The sequence below is a fragment of the Salmo trutta genome, chromosome 4 (genome assembly GCF_901001165.1).
Source record: "Salmo trutta chromosome 4, fSalTru1.1, whole genome shotgun sequence".
NCBI lineage: Eukaryota > Metazoa > Chordata > Actinopteri > Salmoniformes > Salmonidae > Salmo > Salmo trutta.
In genome coordinates, this window is record NC_042960.1 from 60,908,638 (window position 1) to 60,932,269 (window position 23,632).

At 41.0% G+C, this 23,632-nt stretch overlaps 1 protein-coding gene across 9 annotated transcripts in view; it reads right to left on the minus strand.

Annotated features, from left to right (window-relative positions):
• The window catches only part of LOC115192769 (receptor-type tyrosine-protein phosphatase eta), a 110,451-nt gene that overhangs the window by 26,747 nt on the left and 60,072 nt on the right, over nt 1-23,632 (minus strand). For 3 of the 9 annotated variants that reach the window (XM_029751604.1, XM_029751601.1, XM_029751603.1), the window contains 12 exons: nt 21,930-22,190; nt 21,442-21,702; nt 18,313-18,573; nt 17,825-18,085; nt 14,696-14,956; nt 14,208-14,468; nt 11,079-11,339; nt 10,591-10,851; nt 7,464-7,724; nt 6,975-7,235; nt 3,843-4,103; nt 3,354-3,614 (listed from right to left, as the gene is read on the minus strand). The exons of 1 other annotated variant lie outside the window; for it this stretch is intronic. In XM_029751604.1, coding sequence (XP_029607464.1) covers nt 3,354-3,614; nt 3,843-4,103; nt 6,975-7,235; nt 7,464-7,724; nt 10,591-10,851; nt 11,079-11,339; nt 14,208-14,468; nt 14,696-14,956; nt 17,825-18,085; nt 18,313-18,573; nt 21,442-21,702; nt 21,930-22,190 — 3,132 coding nt within the window. The remainder of the gene's footprint in view (nt 1-3,353; nt 3,615-3,842; nt 4,104-6,974; nt 7,236-7,463; nt 7,725-10,590; nt 10,852-11,078; nt 11,340-14,207; nt 14,469-14,695; nt 14,957-17,824; nt 18,086-18,312; nt 18,574-21,441; nt 21,703-21,929; nt 22,191-23,632) is intronic. 5 more of the 9 variants (XM_029751608.1, XM_029751607.1, XM_029751606.1 and 2 more) reach the window with 5 other exon arrangements.

Genomic DNA, 23,632 nt, shown 5'->3' on the forward strand with positions numbered 1-23,632 from the left:
TATAATGCACTATTGTATTTTCAGTGAAGGACAACTATACTGTAATTGTACGTCCCTGAACACTCTGTTGAAGCAAAAAACAACTGGTGACTTTCAATATAAAACGCAACCCCTGTCAATACACAGCTTGACTCACCGGCTCCCGCTCTCACCAGTTGTGCTATTTATAAAGTAAAACGTGACTGGCTCAACTATTCTGGGGAACTACGGTAAGCTTAATAATGTAAAATAATGTGACAGGTGAAATAAAGAACGCAATCTGCGTTATCTTCTAACATATTGCACAAGTTGACTGCAGGTATTTACTTAAAAGGTAGCTACAAAAATGAAACTGTATAGAAAAACCTCAAAGAAATAGTTTCAACAGTATTGACGGTATTGAAAAACCATCTCGTGGCTATTTCATAATACCCCGGTATACAGTATACACGGTATACCGCAAAAGCCGACACTAGGCAATAATATATCTTCAAAGACATCAGTATTAAAAGTCCAATGCCGCCATTTTTATCTCAAAATCAAATCATTTCTGGGGAACAATTAAGTACCTTACTGTGATTGTTTTCAATAAAATGGTAAAAAATAAACAAATAGAGCAATTTGTCAAGCAGGAATGTAGCTAGGACTGTCTGGGAGAGGTCTGAGTGGGGTTGGGGAAAACCTTTAACTAGCTGTTATTGGCAGAGAGGTTTGAAACTCTTTCTTATTGAAATGTATCGCCAGGTGATGTCACAGGGCAGGCCAAAACTCCGTCCCACCAAAACAGATAGAAATTTCAGCCGTTTTTTTCAAACAGCTCCTACATTAAAAGGAAATTAACATAGTCTTCACAATTTCAGAGTATTATTCCAACATCATAGTGTAGAAAAATATAATACACAGGAAAATCACGTGACTACACTGGGCCTTTAATGGCCACAATATACACTGCCCAGAGGGATGGATCAGTGTCATGTCCTGACCAGCAGAGGGAGGTATGGTATCAGTTTTGGGTCAGGATGTGGCAGGTCTTTTGTATGTTAAGGGGTTTGTGTTGGTGATTAGACTCCCAATTGAAGGCAGGTGTGTTGAGTTGCCTTTGATTGGGAGTCCTATATAGGTGTGTGTGTTTTTCTTTGGGGTTGTGGGTATTTGTTCTTGCACTGCGTTTTTGTATGCCTGTAAGACTGTTCCTGTTGTGAGTATCATTTATTGTTTTGTTTTTTTCACTGTGGATGCTTTGCGTGTGTCTCATTAAAAGAAAATGAGTATCCACAACTCTGCTGCATTTTGGTCCTCTCTTCAACACCACGACATAACCTGTGACAGAACTACCCACCACCAAAGGACCAAGCAGCGGAAGAGGAGGAAGCCACAGGAGGAATGTTGGAAGCAGCGCGCTCGGGAGGTGATGGATTCCTGGTCGCTGGAAGTATTGACGGAAAGGATTGACTGGACATGGGAGCAGTTGCGGGTCCACTGTGACAACCTGCCTGGGAGGCAGGTAGAACCTCAGAGGCAGCCCCAATAATTTTTTAGGGGGGGGGCACAAGGGCTATTTGGCGGGGCGAGATTGGAGCCCCAGGCCAGCTCCCCGTACCCTTGTAAGGCAGACTGGACAGGTCCCGTGCTTTGGGGTTGGGGCTGTGGTGAGGCCTGGGATTTTCAGGCTGGTAGGCACAGTACCAGCGCCCCGCATGTGCCAGGGCGAAGTAGGCATCGAGCCGGAAGGGGTGATGACAACCCTGCACTCAAGACCGCCAGTGCGCCTCTACGGTCCGGTGTTTCCCGCTAAACGCACTAGCATGAAGGTGCGTGTCTCCAGGCTGGCACGTCCAGTACCAGCCCCACGCATCAGGAGTCTAGTGCGTCAGCCCAGCCTCGCCAGTCAACAGTCACCAGAGCTGCCCGCCAGTCAAGAGTCTCCAGAGCTGCCCGCCAGTCAAGAGTCGCCAGAGCTGCCCGCCAGTCAAGAGTCGCCAGAGCTGCCCGCCAGTCAAGAGTCGCCAGAGCTGCCCGCCAGTCAAGAGTCGCCAGAGCTGCCCGCCAGTCAAGAGTCGCCAGAGCTGCCCGCCAGTCAAGAGTCGCCAGAGCTGCCCGCCAGTCAGGAGTCGCCAGAGCTGCCCGCCAGTCAAGAGTCGCCAGAGCTGCCCGCCAGTCAGGAGTCGCCAGAGCTGCCCGCCAGTCAGGAGTCGCCAGAGCTGCCCGCCAGTCAGGAGTCGCCAGAGCGGCCCGCCAGTCAGGAGTCGCCAGAGCGGCCCGCCAGTCAGGAGTCGCCAGAGCGGCCCGCCAGTCAGGAGTCGCCAGAGCGGCCCGCCAGTCAGGAGTCGCCAGAGCGGCCCGCCAGTCAGGAGTCGCCAGAGCGGCCCGCCAGTCAGGAGTCGCCAGAGCGGCCCGCCAGTCAGGAGCCGCCAGAGCCGCCCGCCAGTCAGGAGCCGCCAGAGCCGCCCGCCAGTCAGGAGCCGCCAGAGCCGCCCGCCAGTCAGGAGCCGCCAGAGCCGCCCGCCAGTCAGGAGCCGCCAGAGCGGCCAGACTGCCCGGAGCCGCCCGAGCGCCCCGCCTGTCCTCCGGCCCAGCCCGAGCGGCCCGCCTGTCCTCCGGCCCACCTCGAGTGGTCCGTCTGCCAGGGTCAGCCCGAGTGGCCTGTCTGCCCGGCGCAGCTATCGGCGCCGAAGGTGGAGCAAGGTCCACGTCCTGCACCTGAGCCACCTCCAGGATAGGTGGGTTGGGGAGGGAGGGTGTAGCACAGTGCCGTCTTTGACGGCAGCCACCCTCCCTTCCCTCCCTTATTGTTTAGAGGTTATTGTTTATTGGTTTTGTTGGGGTTACATTTTTTTTGTATTTTCTGTTGTTAGGTGCATTCCGGGGTCTGCACCTTGAAGGGAGGGGTACTGTTACGTCCTGACCAGCAGAGGGAGATATGGTATCAGTTTTGGGTCAGGACGTGGTAGGTTTTTTGTATGTTAAGGGGTTTGTGTTGGTGATTAGACTCCCAATTGAAGGCAAGTGTGTTGAGTTGCCTTTGATTGGGAGTCCTATATAGGTGTGTGTGTTTCTTTGGGGTTGTGGGTAGTTGTTCTTGCACTGCGTTTTTGTATGCCTGTAAGACTGTTCCTGTCGTGAGTATCATTTATTGTTTTGTTTTTTTCACTGTGGATGCTTTGCGTGTGTCTCCATAAAAGAAAATGAGTATCCACAACTCTGCTGCATTTTGGTCCTCTCTTCAACACCACGACATAACCTGTGACAATCAGCCTCTAGACATGAAAAACGTCCATTAATACCAAGAGTTCCGCAACTCAAAAATATCAGATACAGAATGTTGCATGAAGCAGTTAAGAAATAGAGCCCAGACAATTTAAACTTCATCTTACTTGTAAAGAGTGAAACACTGATATTTTTGCCTTCAGTCATCTCATCTCCAGCCACTGCAGTGACCCTGAATGTGTACTTCACTCCAGCAGTCAGCTCAGTTACGTTAAAGGCTGTCTCATTGGAAGTTGTATTCATATCTCTACTGCCACCAGTCCAATCTACTCTATAGAAGGAGCTGTTTCCCAATGGTTCAATCCAGCTCAGAAACACAGATGATGTTGTGATTTCAGAGACAGTAAGGTTCCTGATGACTTCAGGTTCTGTGCATGCAAGAAATGTACATTTTGGGAGAAGACCATACCATTAGATTACTTAGTACCTACCTACAGTACTCTATCCCAGGATTTCATCACTTTGATTCAAAAAAAGAAAGAGGACTTTACCCTTCCTCTTATAGCCCTCTCATTGTTAAATACGGATATTAACATAATCATTATATGGTTCCACTTCAGAGAAAATATTAAGACCATTCCAATGAAAAGGCTTACTTGTAAAGAGGGCTTTCTCCTGAGAATTTCCTTTAGTTATATTATCACCAGCCACTGCAGTGACCTTGAATGTGTATTTCACTCCAGCAGTTAGCTCAGTTACGTTAAAGGCTGTCTCATTGGTAGTTGTATTCATATCTCTACTGCCACCAGTCCATTCTACTCTATAGAAGGACCTGTTTCCCAATGGTTCAATCCAGCTCAGAAACACAGATGATGTTGTGATTTCAGAGACAGTCATGTTCCTGATGACTGCAGGCTCTGTGCGTGCAAGAAAGTTATATTTTGGGAAAAGATCACCAGAATCATTATTATTCATAGTATTCACCATACACTCTATATAAATGATCAGAAGCATGCTAATTCTACGTACATTTAAGGTAAGTATGTAGGACACAAAAGTGGTACCTCTAAAAACATATTTAAAGATAGTAAGTAAGCATTATCAATGACATGAAATGTTTTGGGGACAAAAAAAGGAGTTTTCAATAAAGGACAAGCACTTAATCATACTATCCAAGCCCAATTTTGCAGTTGAATGCAGATAAACACATTTCCTAAAATGTTCTGGATCAGTTGGAGTCTACACTCCCTTCTCAAGAGAGAATTATGTGAACCAAAACTACAGTGACTGACAGATATACTGGTTAAAAATGATGGGTAATCCTTCAGTAGTCTTATCAGCAGCGACTGCAGCAACTATGAGTCTGTACTGCACTCCAGCAGTTAGCTCGGTTACATTAACGGCTGTCTCATTGGTAGTTCGATTCCTATCTCTACTGCCATCAGTCCATTCTACTCTATAGAAGGATCTGTTTCCCAATGGTTCAATCCAGTGCAGAGACACAGATGATGTCATGATTTCAGAGACAGAGAGGTTCATGATGACTTCAAGTTGTACGTGAGCAAGAAAGGTGATTTTAGGGGACACTAGACTAGGGTTGGGCGGTATTCACATTTTCATATCATCATAACGTCCTTCTCTCATGCAGGAATTAACGGTATTACAGGCTTAGTACAGAAGGGGGCGCCAAGGGGGCGCCTAAAAAAAAGAAGCCCTTTGGGAGTCTATTACCAGAATGCTAACAAAATTAGCACAAATTATAGCAAATTTCCATGGAGGTTGCTAGCTAAATATGCAAACGAGCACAAACGAAAGCATTTTTTATTAAGAGACAGGCAGTCCAGCTCAATACGTTATACATATATAGGAGCTACCGATTGTAATTTTTGGTGAGTTTGGACATTTGCAAGCGAATGTGAACAAGAGACATTTTCCAAATGAACAGTACTGGCTCTGGAGCAGCAGGTGTACATGCTGTGTCTGTGTTGAGTCCGGAGTTGCTAGGGCAACGGGACTGCCTGCTCTGTTCGAAGAAGAAGGAAGACGATGGGCTGATGGGGGAGAAGGCAACGGGCCGAGAACAGACAAGAGAAAAAACTCAAGGAAATCGAAAGATAGTTGTGGCAGCTGTGCAGATAACTCATCCTAAAGGCCTTTAACTTCTCAAACACGGATGAAACACAACACAATATGACGTCCCATCACCTTATTAATTCAGCCACATACTTAGATAACTAGCAAATTAAACTTAGGGGTCGCATTAATGCAGAATTGTTACTTTTACACACAGGAAAAACATATAAATGCTCAAGAAATATCATGCTGCGTTTTGTAAACGCAGATCGAAAATTATTCTTATTCTGATTTCTGCTCAGCATCAGACAAATGTTGTGCTTCAGTTGCACATGAACGGGCATTCTACCAGCAGACAGTTGTCTGACTGATGTGCGGCTACTTTACTCCAGCACTTTTCTCAGTGTAGCCAGCGTACTTTTCTTTGGTAAAATGCAAGATTAACTTCAAGAAAAACATTAGGAAATGTAGCTGGCTACATCCCCTCTATGACAAACATTAGAAATATGATGGCTAGCAAAGGTTTTGCAAGAAAAGACTGTACTTTATCTTTGTAAGCTGATTTAGCCTGCTTGTGTGGCTTCCAGCCAAATAGCATTGCACTTCTGTTGTCATCTGATGAAAATGAAGCTGTTTTCTGCCGAATATAATGCACTATTGTATTTTCAGTGAAGGACAACTATAGTGTAGTTGTACCTCCCTGATCACTCTGTTGAAGCAAAAAAACAACTGGTGACTTTCAATATAAAACGCAACCCCTGTCAATACACAGCTTGACTCACCGGCTCCCGCTCTCACCAGTTGTGCTATTTATAAAGTAAAACGTGACTGGCTCAACTATTCTGGGGAACTACGGTAAGCTTAATAATGTAAAATAATGTGACAGGTGAAATAAAGAACGCAATCTGCGTTATCTTCTAACATATTGCACAAGTTGACTGCAGGTATTTACTTAAAAGGTAGCTACAAAAATGAAACTGTATAGAAAAACCTCAAAGAAATAGTTTCAACAGTATTGACGGTATTGAAAAACCATCTCGTGACTATTTCATAATACCCCGGTATACAGTATACACGGTATACCGCAAAAGCTGACACTAGGCAATAATATATCTTCAAAGACATCTGTATTAAAAGTCCAATGCCGCCATTTTTATCTCAAAATCAAATCATTTCTGGGGAACAATTAAGTACCTTACTGTGATTGTTTTCAATAAAATGGTCAAAAATAAACAAATAGAGCAATTTGTCAAGCAGGAATTTAGCTACGACTGTCTGGGAGAGGTCTGAGTGGGGTTGGGGAAAACTTTAAACTAGCTGTTATTGGCAGAGAGGTTTGAAACTCTTTCTTATTGAAATGTATCGCCAGGTGATGTCACAGGGCAGGCCAAAACTCCGTCCCACCAAAACAGATTGAAATTTCAGCTGGTTGTTTTCAAACAGCTCCTACATTAAAAGGAAATTAACATAGTCTTCACAATTTCAGAGTATTATTCCAACATCATAGTGTAGAAAAATATAATACACAGGAAAATCACGTGACTACACTGGGCCTTTAACGGCCACAATATACACTGCCCAGAGGGATGGATCAGCCTCTAGACATGAAAAATGTCCATTAATACCAAGAGTTCCGCAACTCAAAAATATCAAATACAGAATGTTGCATGAAGCAGTTAAGAAATAGAGCCCAGACAATTTAAACTTCATCTTACTTGTAAAGAGTGAAACACTGATATTTTTGCCTTCAGTCATCTCATCTCCAGCCACTGCAGTGACCCTGAATGTGTACTTCACTCCAGCAGTCAGCTCAGTTACGTTAAAGGCTGTCTCATTGGAAGTTGTATTCATATCTCTACTGCCACCAGTCCATTCTACTCTATAGAAGGAGCTGTTTCCCAATGGTTCAATCCAGCTCAGAAACACAGATGATGTTGTGATTTCAAAGACAGTAAGGTTCCTGATGACTTCAGGTTCTGTGCATGCAAGAAATGTACATTTTGGGAGAAGACCATACCATTAGATTACTTAGTACCTACCTACAGTACTCTATCCCAGGATTTCATCACTTTGATTCAAAAAAAGAAAGAGGACTTTACCCTTCCTCTTATAGCCCTCTCATTGTTAAATACAGATATTAACATAATCATTATATGGTTCCACTTCAGAGAAAATATTAAGACCATTCCAATGAAAAGGCTTACCTGTAAAGAGTGCTTTCTCCTGAGAATTTCCTTTAGTTATATTATCACCAGCCACTGCAGTGACCTTGAATGTGTATTTCACTCCAGCAGTTAGCTCAGTTACGTTAAAGGCTGTCTCATTGGTAGTTGTATTCATATCTCTACTGCCACCAGTCCATTCTACTCTATAGAAGGACCTGTTTCCCAATGGTTCAATCCAGCTCAGAAACACAGATGATGTTGTGATTTCAGAGACAGTCAGGTTCCTGATGACTGCAGGCTCTGTGCGTGCAAGAAAGTTATATTTTGGGAAAAGATCACCAGAATCATTATTATTCATAGTATTCACCATACACTCTATATAAATGATCAGAAGCATGCTAATTCTACATACATTTAAGGTAAGTATGTAGGACACAAAAGTGGTACCTCTAAAAACATATTTAAAGATAGTAAGTAAGCATTATCAATGACATGAAATGTTTTGGGGACAAAAAAAAGAGTTTTCAATAAAGGACAAGCACTTAATCATACTATCCAAGCCCAATTTTGCAGTTGAATGCAGATAAACACATTTCCTAAAATGTTCTGGATCAGTTGGAGTCTACACTCCCTTCTCAAGAGAGAATTATGTGAACCAAAACTACAGTGACTGACAGATATACTGGTTAAAAATGATGGGTAATCCTTCAGTAGTCTTATCAGCAGCGACTGCAGCAACTATGAGTCTGTACTGCACTCCAGCAGTTAGCTCGGTTACATTAAAGGCTGTCTCATTGGTAGTTCGATTCCTATCTCTACTGCCATCAGTCCATTCTACTCTATAGAAGGATCTGTTTCCCAATGGTTCAATCCAGTGCAGAGACACAGATGATGTCATGATTTCAGAGACAGAGAGGTTCATGATGACTTCAAGTTGTACGTGAGCAAGAAAGGTGATTTTAGGGGACACTAGACTAGGGTTGGGCGGTATTCACATTTTCATATCATCATAACGTCCTTCTCTCATGCAGGAATTAACGGTATTACAGGCTTAGTACAGAAGGGGGCGCCAAGAGGGCGCCTAAAAAAAAGAAGCCCTTTGGGAGTCTATTACCAGAATGCTAACAAAATTAGCACAAATTATAGCAAATTTCCATGGAGGTTGCTAGCTAAATATGCAAACGAGCACAAACGAAAGCATTTTTTATTAAGAGACAGGCAGTCCAGCTCAATACGTTATACATATATAGGAGCTACCGATTGTAATTTTTGGTGAGTTTGGACATTTGCAAGCGAATGTGAACAAGAGACATTTTCCAAATGAACAGTACTGGCTCTGGAGCAGCAGGTGTACATGCTGTGTCTGTGTTGAGTCCGGAGTTGCTAGGGCAACGGGACTGCCTGCTCTGTTCGAAGAAGAAGGAAGACGATGGGCTGAGGGGGGAGAAGGCAACGGGCCGAGAACAGACAAGAGAAAAAACTCAAGGAAATCGAAAGATAGTTGTGGCAGCTGTGCAGATAACTCATCCTAAAGGCCTTTAACTTCTCAAACACGGATGAAACACAACACAATATGACGTCCCATTACCTTATTAATTCAGCCACATACTTAGATAACTAGCAAATTAAACTTAGGGGTCGCATTAATGCAGAATTGTTACTTTTACACACAGGAAAAACATATAAATGCTCAAGAAATATCATGCTGCGTTTTGTAAACGCAGATCGAAAATTATTCTTATTGTGATTTCTGCTCAGCATCAGACAAATGTTGTGCTTCAGTTGCACATGAACGGGCATTCTACCAGCAGACAGTTGTCTGACTGATGTGCGGCTACTTTACTCCAGCACTTTTCTTAGTGTAGCCAGCGTACTTTTCTTTGGTAAAATGCAAGATTAACTTCAAGAAAAACATTAGGAAATGTAGCTGGCTACATCCCCTCTATGACAAACATTAGAAATATGATGGCTAGCAAAGGTTTTGCAAGAAAAGACTGTACTTTATCTTTGTAAGCTGATTTAGCCTGCTTGTGTGGCTTCCAGCCAAATAGCATTGCACTTCTGTTGTCATCTGATGAAAATGAAGCTGTTTTCTGCCGAATATAATGCACTATTGTATTTTCAGTGAAGGACAACTATAGTGTAGTTGTACCTCCCTGATCACTCTGTTGAAGCAAAAAAACAACTGGTGACTTTCAATATAAAACGCAACCCCTGTCAATACACAGCTTGACTCACCGGCTCCCGCTCTCACCAGTTGTGCTATTTATAAAGTAAAACGTGACTGGCTCAACTATTCTGGGGAACTACGGTAAGCTTAATAATGTAAAATAATGTGACAGGTGAAATAAAGAACGCAATCTGCGTTATCTTCTAACATATTGCACAAGTTGACTGCAGGTATTTACTTAAAAGGTAGCTAAAAAAATGAAACTGTATAGAAAAACCTCAAAGAAATAGTTTCAACAGTATTGACGGTATTGAAAAACCATCTCGTGGCTATTTCATAATACCCCGGTATACAGTATACACGGTATACCGCAAAAGCCGACACTAGGCAATAATATATCTTCAAAGACATCAGTATTATAAGTCCAATGCCGCCATTTTTATCTCAAAATCAAATCATTTCTGGGGAACAATTAAGTACCTTACTGTGATTGTTTTCAATAAAACGGTCAAAAATAAACAAATAGAGCAATTTGTCAAGCAGGAATTTAGCTAGGACTGTCTGGGAGAGGTCTGAGTGGGGTTGGGGAAAACTTTAAACTAGCTGTTATTGGCAGAGAGGTTTGAAGCTCTTATTGAAATGTATCGCCAGGTGATGTCACAGGGCAGGCCAAAACTCCGTCCCACCAAAACAGATTGAAATTTCAGCCGTTTTTTTCAAACAGCTCCTACATTAAAAGGAAATGAACATAGTCTTCACAATTTCAGAGTATTATTCCAACATCATAGTGTAGAAAAATATAATACACAGGAAAATCACGTGACTACACTGGGCCTTTAACGGCCACAATATACACTGCCCAGAGGGATGGATCAGCCTCTAGACATGAAAAATGTCCATTAATACCAAGAGTTCCGCAACTCAAAAATATCAGATACAGAATGTTGCATGAAGCAGTTAAGAAATAGAGCCCAGACAATTTAAACTTCATCTCCCTTGTAAAGAGTGAAAAACTGATATTTTTGCCTTCAGTCATCTCATCTCCAGCCACTGCAGTGACCCTGAATGTGTACTTCACTCCAGCAGTCAGCTCAGTTACGTTAAAGGCTGTCTCATTGGAAGTTGTATTCATATCTCTACTGCCACCAGTCCATTCTACTCTATAGAAGGAGCTGTTTCCCAATGGTTCAATCCAGCTCAGAAACACAGATGATGTTGTGATTTCAGAGACAGTAAGGTTCCTGATGACTTCAGGTTCTGTGCATGCAAGAAATGTACATTTGGGAGAAGACCATACCATTAGATTACTTAATACCTACCTACAGTACTCTATCCCAGGATTTCATCACTTTGATTCAAAAAAAGAAAGAGGACTTTATCCTTCCTCTTATAGCCCTCTCATTGTTAAATACAGATATTAACATAATCATTATATGGTTCCACTTCAGAGAAAATATTAAGACCATTCCAATGAAAAGGCTTACTTGTAAAGAGGGCTTTCTCCTGAGAATTTCCTTTAGTTATATTATCACCAGCCACTGCAGTGACCTTGAATGTGTATTTCACTCCAGCAGTTAGCTCAGTTACATTAAAGGCTGTCTCATTGGTAGTTGTATTCATATCTCTACTGCCACCAGTCCATTCTACTCTATAGAAGGACCTGTTTCCCAATGGTTCAATCCAGCTCAGAAACACAGATGATGTTGTGATTTCAGAGACAGTCAGGTTCCTGATGACTGCAGGCTCTGTGCGTGCAAGAAAGTTATATTTTGGGAAAAGATCACCAGAATCATTATTATTCATAGTATTCACCATACACTCTATATAAATGATCAGAAGCATGCTAATTCTACATACATTTAAGGTAAGTATGTAGGACACAAAAGTGGTACCTCTAAAAACATATTTAAAGATAGTAAGTAAGCATGATCAATGACATGAAATGTTTTGGGGACAAAAAAGGAGTTTTCAATAAAGGACAAGCACTTAATCATACTATCCAAGGCCAATTTTGCAGTTGAATGCAGATAAACACATTTCCTAAAATGTTCTGGATCAGTTGGAGTCTACACTCCCTTCTCAAGAGAGAATTATATGAACCAAAACTACAGTGACTGACAGATATACTGGTTAAAAATGATGGGTAATCCTTCAGTAGTCTTATCAGCAGCGACTGCAGCAACTATGAGTCTGTACTGCACTCCAGCAGTTAGCTCGGTTACATTAAAGGCTGTCTCATTGGTAGTTCGATTCCTATCTCTACTGCCATCAGTCCATTCTACTCTATAGAAGGATCTGTTTCCCAATGGTTCAATCCAGTGCAGAGACACAGATGATGTCATGATTTCAGAGACAGAGAGGTTCCTGATGACTTCAAGTTGTACGTGAGCAAGAAAGGTGATTTTAGGGGACACTAGACTAGGGTTGTGCGGTATTCACATTTTCATATCATCATAACGTCCTTCTCTCATGCAGGAATTAACGGTATTACAGGCTTAGTACAGAAGGGGGCGCCAAGGGGGCGCCCAAAAAAAAGAAGCCCTTTGGGAGTCTATTACCAGAATGCTAACAAAATTAGCACAAATTATAGCAAATTTCCATGGAGGTTGCTAGCTAAATATGCAAACGAGCACAAACAAAAGCATTTTTTATTAAGAGACAGGCAGTCCAGCTCAATACGTTATACATATATAGGAGCTACCGATTGTAATTTTTGGTGAGTTTGGACATTTGCAAGCGAATGTGAACAAGAAACATTTTGCAAATGAACAGTACTGGCTCTGGAGCAGCAGGTGTACATGCTGTGTCTGTGCGGAGTCCGGAGTTGCTAGGGCAACGGGACTGCCTGCTCTGTTCGAAGAAGAAGGAAGACGATGGGCTGATGGGGGAGAAGGCAACGGGCCGAGAACAGACAGGAGAAAAAACTCAAGGAAATCGAAAGATAGTTGTGGCAGCTGTGCAGATAACTCATCCTAAAGGCCTTTAACTTCTCAAACACGGATGAAACACAACACAATATGACGTCCCATCACCTTATTAATTCAGCCACATACTTAGATAACTAGCAAATGAAACTTAGGGGTCGCATTAATGCAGAATTTTTACTTTTACACACAGGAAAAACATATAAATGCTCAAGAAATATCATGCTGCGTTTTGTAAACGCAGATCGAAAATGATTCTTATTGTGATTTCTGCTCAGCATCAGACAAATGTTGTGCTTCAGTTGCACATGAACGGGCATTCTACCAGCAGACAGTTGTCTGACTGATGTGCGGCTACTTTACTCCAGCACTTTTCTCAGTGTAGCCAGCGTACTTTTCTTTGGTAAAATGCAAGATTAACTTCAAGAAAAACATTAGGAAATGTAGCTGGCTACATCCCCTCTATGATAAACATTAGAAATATGATGGCTAGCAAAGGTTTTGCAAGAAAAGACTGTACTTTATCTTGTAAGCTGATTTAGCCTGCTTGTGTGGCTTCCAGCCAAATAGCATTGCACTTCTGTTGTCATCTGATGAAAATGAAGCTGTTTTCTGCCGAATATAATGCACTATTGTATTTTCAGTGAAGGACAACTATACTGTAATTGTACGTCCCTGAACACTCTGTTGAAGCAAAAAACAACTGGTGACTTTCAATATAAAACGCAACCCCTGTCAATACACAGCTTGACTCACCGGCTCCCGCTCTCACCAGTTGTGCTATTTATAAAGTAAAACGTGACTGGCTCAACTATTCTGGGGAACTACGGTAAGCTTAATAATGTAAAATAATGTGACAGGTGAAATAAAGAACGCAATCTGCGTTATCTTCTAACATATTGCACAAGTTGACTGCAGGTATTTACTTAAAAGGTAGCTACAAAAATGAAACTGTATAGAAAAACCTCAAAGAAGTAGTTTCAACAGTATTGACGGTATTGAAAAACCATCTCGTGGCTATTTCATAATACCCCGGTATACAGTATACACGGTATACCGCAAAAGCCGACACTAGGCAATAATATATCTTCAAAGACATCAGTATTAAAAGTCCAATGCCGCCATTTTTATCTCAAAATCAAATCATTTCTGGGGAACAATTAAGTACCTTACTGTGATTGTTTTCAATAAAATGGTCAAAAATAAACAAATAGAGCAATTTGTCAAGCAGGAATTTAGCTAGGACTGTCTGGGAGAGGTCTGAGTGGGGTTGGGGAAAACTTTAAACTAGCTGTTATTGGCAGAGAGGTTTGAAACTCTTTCTTATTGAAATGTATCGCCAGGTGATGTCACAGGGCAGGCCAAAACTCCGTCCCACCAAAACAGATTGAAATTTCAGCTGTTTTTTTTCAAACAGCTCCTACATTAAAAGGAAATTAACATAGTCTTCACAATTTCAGAGTATTATTCCAACATCATAGTGTAGAAAAATATAATACACAGGAAAATCACGTGACTACACTGGGCCTTTAACGGCCACAATATACACTGCCCAGAGGGATGGATCAGCCTCTAGACATGAAAAATGTCCATTAATACCAAGAGTTCCGCAACTCAAAAATATCAGATACAGAATGTTGCATGAAGCAGTTAAGAAATAGAGCCCAGACAATTTAAACTTCATCTTACTTGTAAAGAGTGAAACACTGATATTTTTGCCTTCAGTCATCTCATCTCCAGCCACTGCAGTGACCCTGAATGTGTACTTCACTCCAGCAGTCAGCTCAGTTACGTTAAAGGCTGTCTCATTGGAAGTTGTATTCATATCTCTACTGCCACCAGTCCATTCTACTCTATAGAAGGAGCTGTTTCCCAATGGTTCAATCCAGCTCAGAAACACAGATGATGTTGTGATTTCAGAGACAGTAAGGTTCCTGATGACTTCAGGTTCTGTGCATGCAAGAAATGTACATTTGGGAGAAGACCATACCATTAGATTACTTAATACCTACCTACAGTACTCTATCCCAGGATTTCATCACTTTGATTCAAAAAAAGAAAGAGGACTTTATCCTTCCTCTTATAGCCCTCTCATTGTTAAATACAGATATTAACATAATCATTATATGGTTCCACTTCAGAGAAAATATTAAGACCATTCCAATGAAAAGGCTTACTTGTAAAGAGGGCTTTCTCCTGAGAATTTCCTTTAGTTATATTATCACCAGCCACTGCAGTGACCTTGAATGTGTATTTCACTCCAGCAGTTAGCTCAGTTACATTAAAGGCTGTCTCATTGGTAGTTGTATTCATATCTCTACTGCCATTAGTCCATTCTACTCTATAGAAGGACCTGTTTCCCAATGGTTCAATCCAGCTCAGAAACACAGATGATGTTGTGATTTCAGAGACAGTCAGGTTCCTGATGACTGCAGGCTCTGTGCGTGCAAGAAAGTTATATTTTGGGAAAAGATCACCAGAATCATTATTATTCATAGTATTCACCATACACTCTATATAAATGATCAGAAGCATGCTAATTCTACATACATTTAAGGTAAGTATGTAGGACACAAAAGTGGTACCTCTAAAAACATATTTAAAGATAGTAAGTAAGCATGATCAATGACATGAAATGTTTTGGGGACAAAAAAGGAGTTTTCAATAAAGGACAAGCACTTAATCATACTATCCAAGGCCAATTTTGCAGTTGAATGCAGATAAACACATTTCCTAAAATGTTCTGGATCAGTTGGAGTCTACACTCCCTTCTCAAGAGAGAATTATATGAACCAAAACTACAGTGACTGACAGATATACTGGTTAAAAATGATGGGTAATCCTTCAGTAGTCTTATCAGCAGCGACTGCAGCAACTATGAGTCTGTACTGCACTCCAGCAGTTAGCTCGGTTACATTAAAGGCTGTCTCATTGGTAGTTCGATTCCTATCTCTACTGCCATCAGTCCATTCTACTCTATAGAAGGATCTGTTTCCCAATGGTTCAATCCAGTGCAGAGACACAGATGATGTCATGATTTCAGAGACAGAGAGGTTCCTGATGACTTCAAGTTGTACGTGAGCAAGAAAGGTGATTTTAGGGGACACTAGACTAGGGTTGTGCGGTATTCACATTTTCATATCATCATAACGTCCTTCTCTCATGCAGGAATTAACGGTATTACAGGCTTAGTACAGAAGGGGGCGCCAAGGGGGCGCCCAAAAAAAAGAAGCCCTTTGGGAGTCTATTACCAGAATGCTAACAAAATTAGCACAAATTATAGCAAATTTCCATGGAGGTTGCTAGCTAAATATGCAAACGAGCACAAACAAAAGCATTTTTTATTAAGAGACAGGCAGTCCAGCTCAATACGTTATACATATATAGGAGCTACCGATTGTAATTTTTGGTGAGTTTGGACATTTGCAAGCGAATGTGAACAAGAAACATTTTGCAAATGAACAGTACTGGCTCTGGAGCAGCAGGTGTACATGCTGTGTCTGTGCGGAGTCCGGAGTTGCTAGGGCAACGGGACTGCCTGCTCTGTTCGAAGAAGAAGGAAGACGATGGGCTGATGGGGGAGAAGGCAACGGGCCGAGAACAGACAGGAGAAAAAACTCAAGGAAATCGAAAGATAGTTGTGGCAGCTGTGCAGATAACTCATCCTAAAGGCCTTTAACTTCTCAAACACGGATGAAACACAACACAATATGACGTCCCATCACCTTATTAATTCAGCCACATACTTAGATAACTAGCAAATGAAACTTAGGGGTCGCATTAATGCAGAATTTTTACTTTTACACACAGGAAAAACATATAAATGCTCAAGAAATATCATGCTGCGTTTTGTAAACGCAGATCGAAAATGATTCTTATTGTGATTTCTGCTCAGCATCAGACAAATGTTGTGCTTCAGTTGCACATGAACGGGCATTCTACCAGCAGACAGTTGTCTGACTGATGTGCGGCTACTTTACTCCAGCACTTTTCTCAGTGTAGCCAGCGTACTTTTCTTTGGTAAAATGCAAGATTAACTTCAAGAAAAACATTAGGAAATGTAGCTGGCTACATCCCCTCTATGATAAACATTAGAAATATGATGGCTAGCAAAGGTTTTGCAAGAAAAGACTGTACTTTATCTTGTAAGCTGATTTAGCCTGCTTGTGTGGCTTCCAGCCAAATAGCATTGCACTTCTGTTGTCATCTGATGAAAATGAAGCTGTTTTCTGCCGAATATAATGCACTATTGTATTTTCAGTGAAGGACAACTATACTGTAATTGTACGTCCCTGAACACTCTGTTGAAGCAAAAAACAACTGGTGACTTTCAATATAAAACGCAACCCCTGTCAATACACAGCTTGACTCACCGGCTCCCGCTCTCACCAGTTGTGCTATTTATAAAGTAAAACGTGACTGGCTCAACTATTCTGGGGAACTACGGTAAGCTTAATAATGTAAAATAATGTGACAGGTGAAATAAAGAACGCAATCTGCGTTATCTTCTAACATATTGCACAAGTTGACTGCAGGTATTTACTTAAAAGGTAGCTACAAAAATGAAACTGTATAGAAAAACCTCAAAGAAGTAGTTTCAACAGTATTGACGGTATTGAAAAACCATCTCGTGGCTATTTCATAATACCCCGGTATACAGTATACACGGTATACCGCAAAAGCCGACACTAGGCAATAATATATCTTCAAAGACATCAGTATTAAAAGTCCAATGCCGCCATTTTTATCTCAAAATCAAATCATTTCTGGGGAACAATTAAGTACCTTACTGTGATTGTTTTCAATAAAATGGTCAAAAATAAACAAATAGAGCAATTTGTCAAGCAGGAATTTAGCTAGGACTGTCTGGGAGAGGTCTGAGTGGGGTTGGGGAAAACTTTAAACTAGCTGTTATTGGCAGAGAGGTTTGAAACTCTTTCTTATTGAAATGTATCGCCAGGTGATGTCACAGGGCAGGCCAAAACTCCGTCCCACCAAAACAGATTGAAATTTCAGCTGTTTTTTTTCAAACAGCTCCTACATTAAAAGGAAATTAACATAGTCTTCACAATTTCAGAGTATTATTCCAACATCATAGTGTAGAAAAATATAATACACAGGAAAATCACGTGACTACACTGGGCCTTTAACGGCCACAATATACACTGCCCAGAGGGATGGATCAGCCTCTAGACATGAAAAATGTCCATTAATACCAAGAGTTCCGCAACTCAAAAATATCAGATACAGAATGTTGCATGAAGCAGTTAAGAAATAGAGCCCAGACAATTTAAACTTCATCTTACTTGTAAAGAGTGAAACACTGATATTTTTGCCTTCAGTCATCTCATCTCCAGCCACTGCAGTGACCCTGAATGTGTACTTCACTCCAGCAGTCAGCTCAGTTACGTTAAAGGCTGTCTCATTGGAAGTTGTATTCATATCTCTACTGCCACCAGTCCATTCTACTCTATAGAAGGAGCTGTTTCCCAATGGTTCAATCCAGCTCAGAAACACAGATGATGTTGTGATTTCAGAGACAGTAAGGTTCCTGATGACTTCAGGTTCTGTGCATGCAAGAAATGTACATTTGGGAGAAGACCATACCATTAGATTACTTAATACCTACCTACAGTACTCTATCCCAGGATTTCATCACTTTGATTCAAAAAAAGAAAGAGGACTTTATCCTTCCTCTTATAGCCCTCTCATTGTTAAATACAGATATTAACATAATCATTATATGGTTCCACTTCAGAGAAAATATTAAGACCATTCCAATGAAAAGGCTTACTTGTAAAGAGGGCTTTCTCCTGAGAATTTCCTTTAGTTATATTATCACCAGCCACTGCAGTGACCTTGAATGTGTATTTCACTCCAGCAGTTAGCTCAGTTACATTAAAGGCTGTCTCATTGGTAGTTGTATTCATATCTCTACTGCCATTAGTCCATTCTACTCTATAGAAGGACCTGTTTCCCAATGGTTCAATCCAGCTCAGAAACACAGATGATGTTGTGATTTCAGAGACAGTCAGGTTCCTGATGACTGCAGGCTCTGTGCGTGCAAGAAAGTTATATTTTGGGAAAAGATCACCAGAATCATTATTATTCATAGTATTCACCATACACTCTATATAAATGATCAGAAGCATGCTAATTCTACATACATTTAAGGTAAGTATGTAGGACACAAAAGTGGTACCTCTAAAAACATATTTAAAGATAGTAAGTAAGCATGATCAATGACATGAAATGTTTTGGGGACAAAAAAGGAGTTTTCAATAAAGGACAAGCACTTAATCATACTATCCAAGGCCAATTTTGCAGTTGAATGCAGATAAACACATTTCCTAAAATGTTCTGGATCAGTTGGAGTCTACACTCCCTTCTCAAGAGAGAATTATATGAACCAAAACTACAGTGACTGACAGATATACTGGTTAAAAATGATGGGTAATCCTTCAGTAGTCTTATCAGCAGCGACTGCAGCAACTATGAGTCTGTACTGCACTCCAGCAGTTAGCTCGGTTACATTAAAGGCTGTCTCATTGGTAGTTCGATTCCTATCTCTACTGCCATCAGTCCATTCTACTCTATAGAAGGATCTGTTTCCCAATGGTTCAATCCAGTGCAGAGACACAGATGATGTCATGATTTCAGAGACAGAGAGGTTCCTGATGACTTCAAGTTGTACGTGAGCAAGAAAGGTGATTTTAGGGGACACTAGACTAGGGTTGTGCGGTATTCACATTTTCATATCATCATAACGTCCTTCTCTCATGCAGGAATTAACGGTATTACAGGCTTAGTACAGAAGGGGGCGCCAAGGGGGCGCCCAAAAAAAAGAAGCCCTTTGGGAGTCTATTACCAGAATGCTAACAAAATTAGCACAAATTATAGCAAATTTCCATGGAGGTTGCTAGCTAAATATGCAAACGAGCACAAACAAAAGCATTTTTTATTAAGAGACAGGCAGTCCAGCTCAATACGTTATACATATATAGGAGCTACCGATTGTAATTTTTGGTGAGTTTGGACATTTGCAAGCGAATGTGAACAAGAAACATTTTGCAAATGAACAGTACTGGCTCTGGAGCAGCAGGTGTACATGCTGTGTCTGTGCGGAGTCCGGAGTTGCTAGGGCAACGGGACTGCCTGCTCTGTTCGAAGAAGAAGGAAGACGATGGGCTGATGGGGGAGAAGGCAACGGGCCGAGAACAGACAGGAGAAAAAACTCAAGGAAATCGAAAGATAGTTGTGGCAGCTGTGCAGATAACTCATCCTAAAGGCCTTTAACTTCTCAAACACGGATGAAACACAACACAATATGACGTCCCATCACCTTATTAATTCAGCCACATACTTAGATAACTAGCAAATGAAACTTAGGGGTCGCATTAATGCAGAATTTTTACTTTTACACACAGGAAAAACATATAAATGCTCAAGAAATATCATGCTGCGTTTTGTAAACGCAGATCGAAAATGATTCTTATTGTGATTTCTGCTCAGCATCAGACAAATGTTGTGCTTCAGTTGCACATGAACGGGCATTCTACCAGCAGACAGTTGTCTGACTGATGTGCGGCTACTTTACTCCAGCACTTTTCTCAGTGTAGCCAGCGTACTTTTCTTTGGTAAAATGCAAGATTAACTTCAAGAAAAACATTAGGAAATGTAGCTGGCTACATCCCCTCTATGATAAACATTAGAAATATGATGGCTAGCAAAGGTTTTGCAAGAAAAGACTGTACTTTATCTTGTAAGCTGATTTAGCCTGCTTGTGTGGCTTCCAGCCAAATAGCATTGCACTTCTGTTGTCATCTGATGAAAATGAAGCTGTTTTCTGCCGAATATAATGCACTATTGTATTTTCAGTGAAGGACAACTATACTGTAATTGTACGTCCCTGAACACTCTGTTGAAGCAAAAAACAACTGGTGACTTTCAATATAAAACGCAACCCCTGTCAATACACAGCTTGACTCACCGGCTCCCGCTCTCACCAGTTGTGCTATTTATAAAGTAAAACGTGACTGGCTCAACTATTCTGGGGAACTACGGTAAGCTTAATAATGTAAAATAATGTGACAGGTGAAATAAAGAACGCAATCTGCGTTATCTTCTAACATATTGCACAAGTTGACTGCAGGTATTTACTTAAAAGGTAGCTACAAAAATGAAACTGTATAGAAAAACCTCAAAGAAGTAGTTTCAACAGTATTGACGGTATTGAAAAACCATCTCGTGGCTATTTCATAATACCCCGGTATACAGTATACACGGTATACCGCAAAAGCCGACACTAGGCAATAATATATCTTCAAAGACATCAGTATTAAAAGTCCAATGCCGCCATTTTTATCTCAAAATCAAATCATTTCTGGGGAACAATTAAGTACCTTACTGTGATTGTTTTCAATAAAATGGTCAAAAATAAACAAATAGAGCAATTTGTCAAGCAGGAATTTAGCTAGGACTGTCTGGGAGAGGTCTGAGTGGGGTTGGGGAAAACTTTAAACTAGCTGTTATTGGCAGAGAGGTTTGAAACTCTTTCTTATTGAAATGTATCGCCAGGTGATGTCACAGGGCAGGCCAAAACTCCGTCCCACCAAAACAGATTGAAATTTCAGCTGTTTTTTTTCAAACAGCTCCTACATTAAAAGGAAATTAACATAGTCTTCACAATTTCAGAGTATTATTCCAACATCATAGTGTAGAAAAATATAATACACAGGAAAATCACGTGACTACACTGGGCCTTTAACGGCCACAATATACACTGCCCAGAGGGATGGATCAGCCTCTAGACATGAAAAATGTCCATTAATACCAAGAGTTCCGCAACTCAAAAATATCAGATACAGAATGTTGCATGAAGCAGTTAAGAAATAGAGCCCAGACAATTTAAACTTCATCTTACTTGTAAAGAGTGAAACACTGATATTTTTGCCTTCAGTCATCTCATCTCCAGCCACTGCAGTGACCCTGAATGTGTACTTCACTCCAGCAGTCAGCTCAGTTACGTTAAAGGCTGTCTCATTGGAAGTTGTATTCATATCTCTACTGCCACCAGTCCATTCTACTCTATAGAAGGAGCTGTTTCCCAATGGTTCAATCCAGCTCAGAAACACAGATGATGTTGTGATTTCAGAGACAGTAAGGTTCCTGATGACTTCAGGTTCTGTGCATGCAAGAAATGTACATTTGGGAGAAGACCATACCATCAGATTACTTAATACCTACCTACAGTACTCTATCCCAGGATTTCATCACTTTGATTCAAAAAAAGAAAGAGGACTTTATCCTTCCTCTTATAGCCCTCTCATTGTTAAATACAGATATTAACATAATCATTATATGGTTCCACTTCAGAGAAAATATTAAGACCATTCCAATGAAAAGGCTTACTTGTAAAGAGGGCTTTCTCCTGAGAATTTCCTTTAGTTATATTATCACCAGCCACTGCAGTGACCTTGAATGTGTATTTCACTCCAGCAGTTAGCTCAGTTACATTAAAGGCTGTCTCATTGGTAGTTGTATTCATATCTCTACTGCCATTAGTCCATTCTACTCTATAGAAGGACCTGTTTCCCAATGGTTCAATCCAGCTCAGAAACACAGATGATGTTGTGATTTCAGAGACAGTCAGGTTCCTGATGACTGCAGGCTCTGTGCGTGCAAGAAAGTTATATTTTGGGAAAAGATCACCAGAATCATTATTATTCATAGTATTCACCATACACTCTATATAAATGATCAGAAGCATGCTAATTCTACATACATTTAAGGTAAGTATGTAGGACACAAAAGTGGTACCTCTAAAAACATATTTAAAGATAGTAAGTAAGCATGATCAATGACATGAAATGTTTTGGGGACAAAAAAGGAGTTTTCAATAAAGGACAAGCACTTAATCATACTATCCAAGGCCAATTTTGCAGTTGAATGCAGATAAACACATTTCCTAAAATGTTCTGGATCAGTTGGAGTCTACACTCCCTTCTCAAGAGAGAATTATATGAACCAAAACTACAGTGACTGACAGATATACTGGTTAAAAATGATGGGTAATCCTTCAGTAGTCTTATCAGCAGCGACTGCAGCAACTATGAGTCTGTACTGCACTCCAGCAGTTAGCTCGGTTACATTAAAGGCTGTCTCATTGGTAGTTCGATTCCTATCTCTACTGCCATCAGTCCATTCTACTCTATAGAAGGATCTGTTTCCCAATGGTTCAATCCAGTGCAGAGACACAGATGATGTCATGATTTCAGAGACAGAGAGGTTCCTGATGACTTCAAGTTGTACGTGAGCAAGAAAGGTGATTTTAGGGGACACTAGACTAGGGTTGTGCGGTATTCACATTTTCATATCATCATAACGTCCTTCTCTCATGCAGGAATTAACGGTATTACAGGCTTAGTACAGAAGGGGGCGCCAAGGGGGCGCCCAAAAAAAAGAAGCCCTTTGGGAGTCTATTACCAGAATGCTAACAAAATTAGCACAAATTATAGCAAATTTCCATGGAGGTTGCTAGCTAAATATGCAAACGAGCACAAACAAAAGCATTTTTTATTAAGAGACAGGCAGTCCAGCTCAATACGTTATACATATATAGGAGCTACCGATTGTAATTTTTGGTGAGTTTGGACATTTGCAAGCGAATGTGAACAAGAAACATTTTGCAAATGAACAGTACTGGCTCTGGAGCAGCAGGTGTACATGCTGTGTCTGTGCGGAGTCCGGAGTTGCTAGGGCAACGGGACTGCCTGCTCTGTTCGAAGAAGAAGGAAGACGATGGGCTGATGGGGGAGAAGGCAACGGGCCGAGAACAGACAGGAGAAAAAACTCAAGGAAATCGAAAGATAGTTGTGGCAGCTGTGCAGATAACTCATCCTAAAGGCCTTTAACTTCTCAAACACGGATGAAACACAACACAATATGACGTCCCATCACCTTATTAATTCAGCCACATACTTAGATAACTAGCAAATGAAACTTAGGGGTCGCATTAATGCAGAATTTTTACTTTTACACACAGGAAAAACATATAAATGCTCAAGAAATATCATGCTGCGTTTTGTAAACGCAGATCGAAAATGATTCTTATT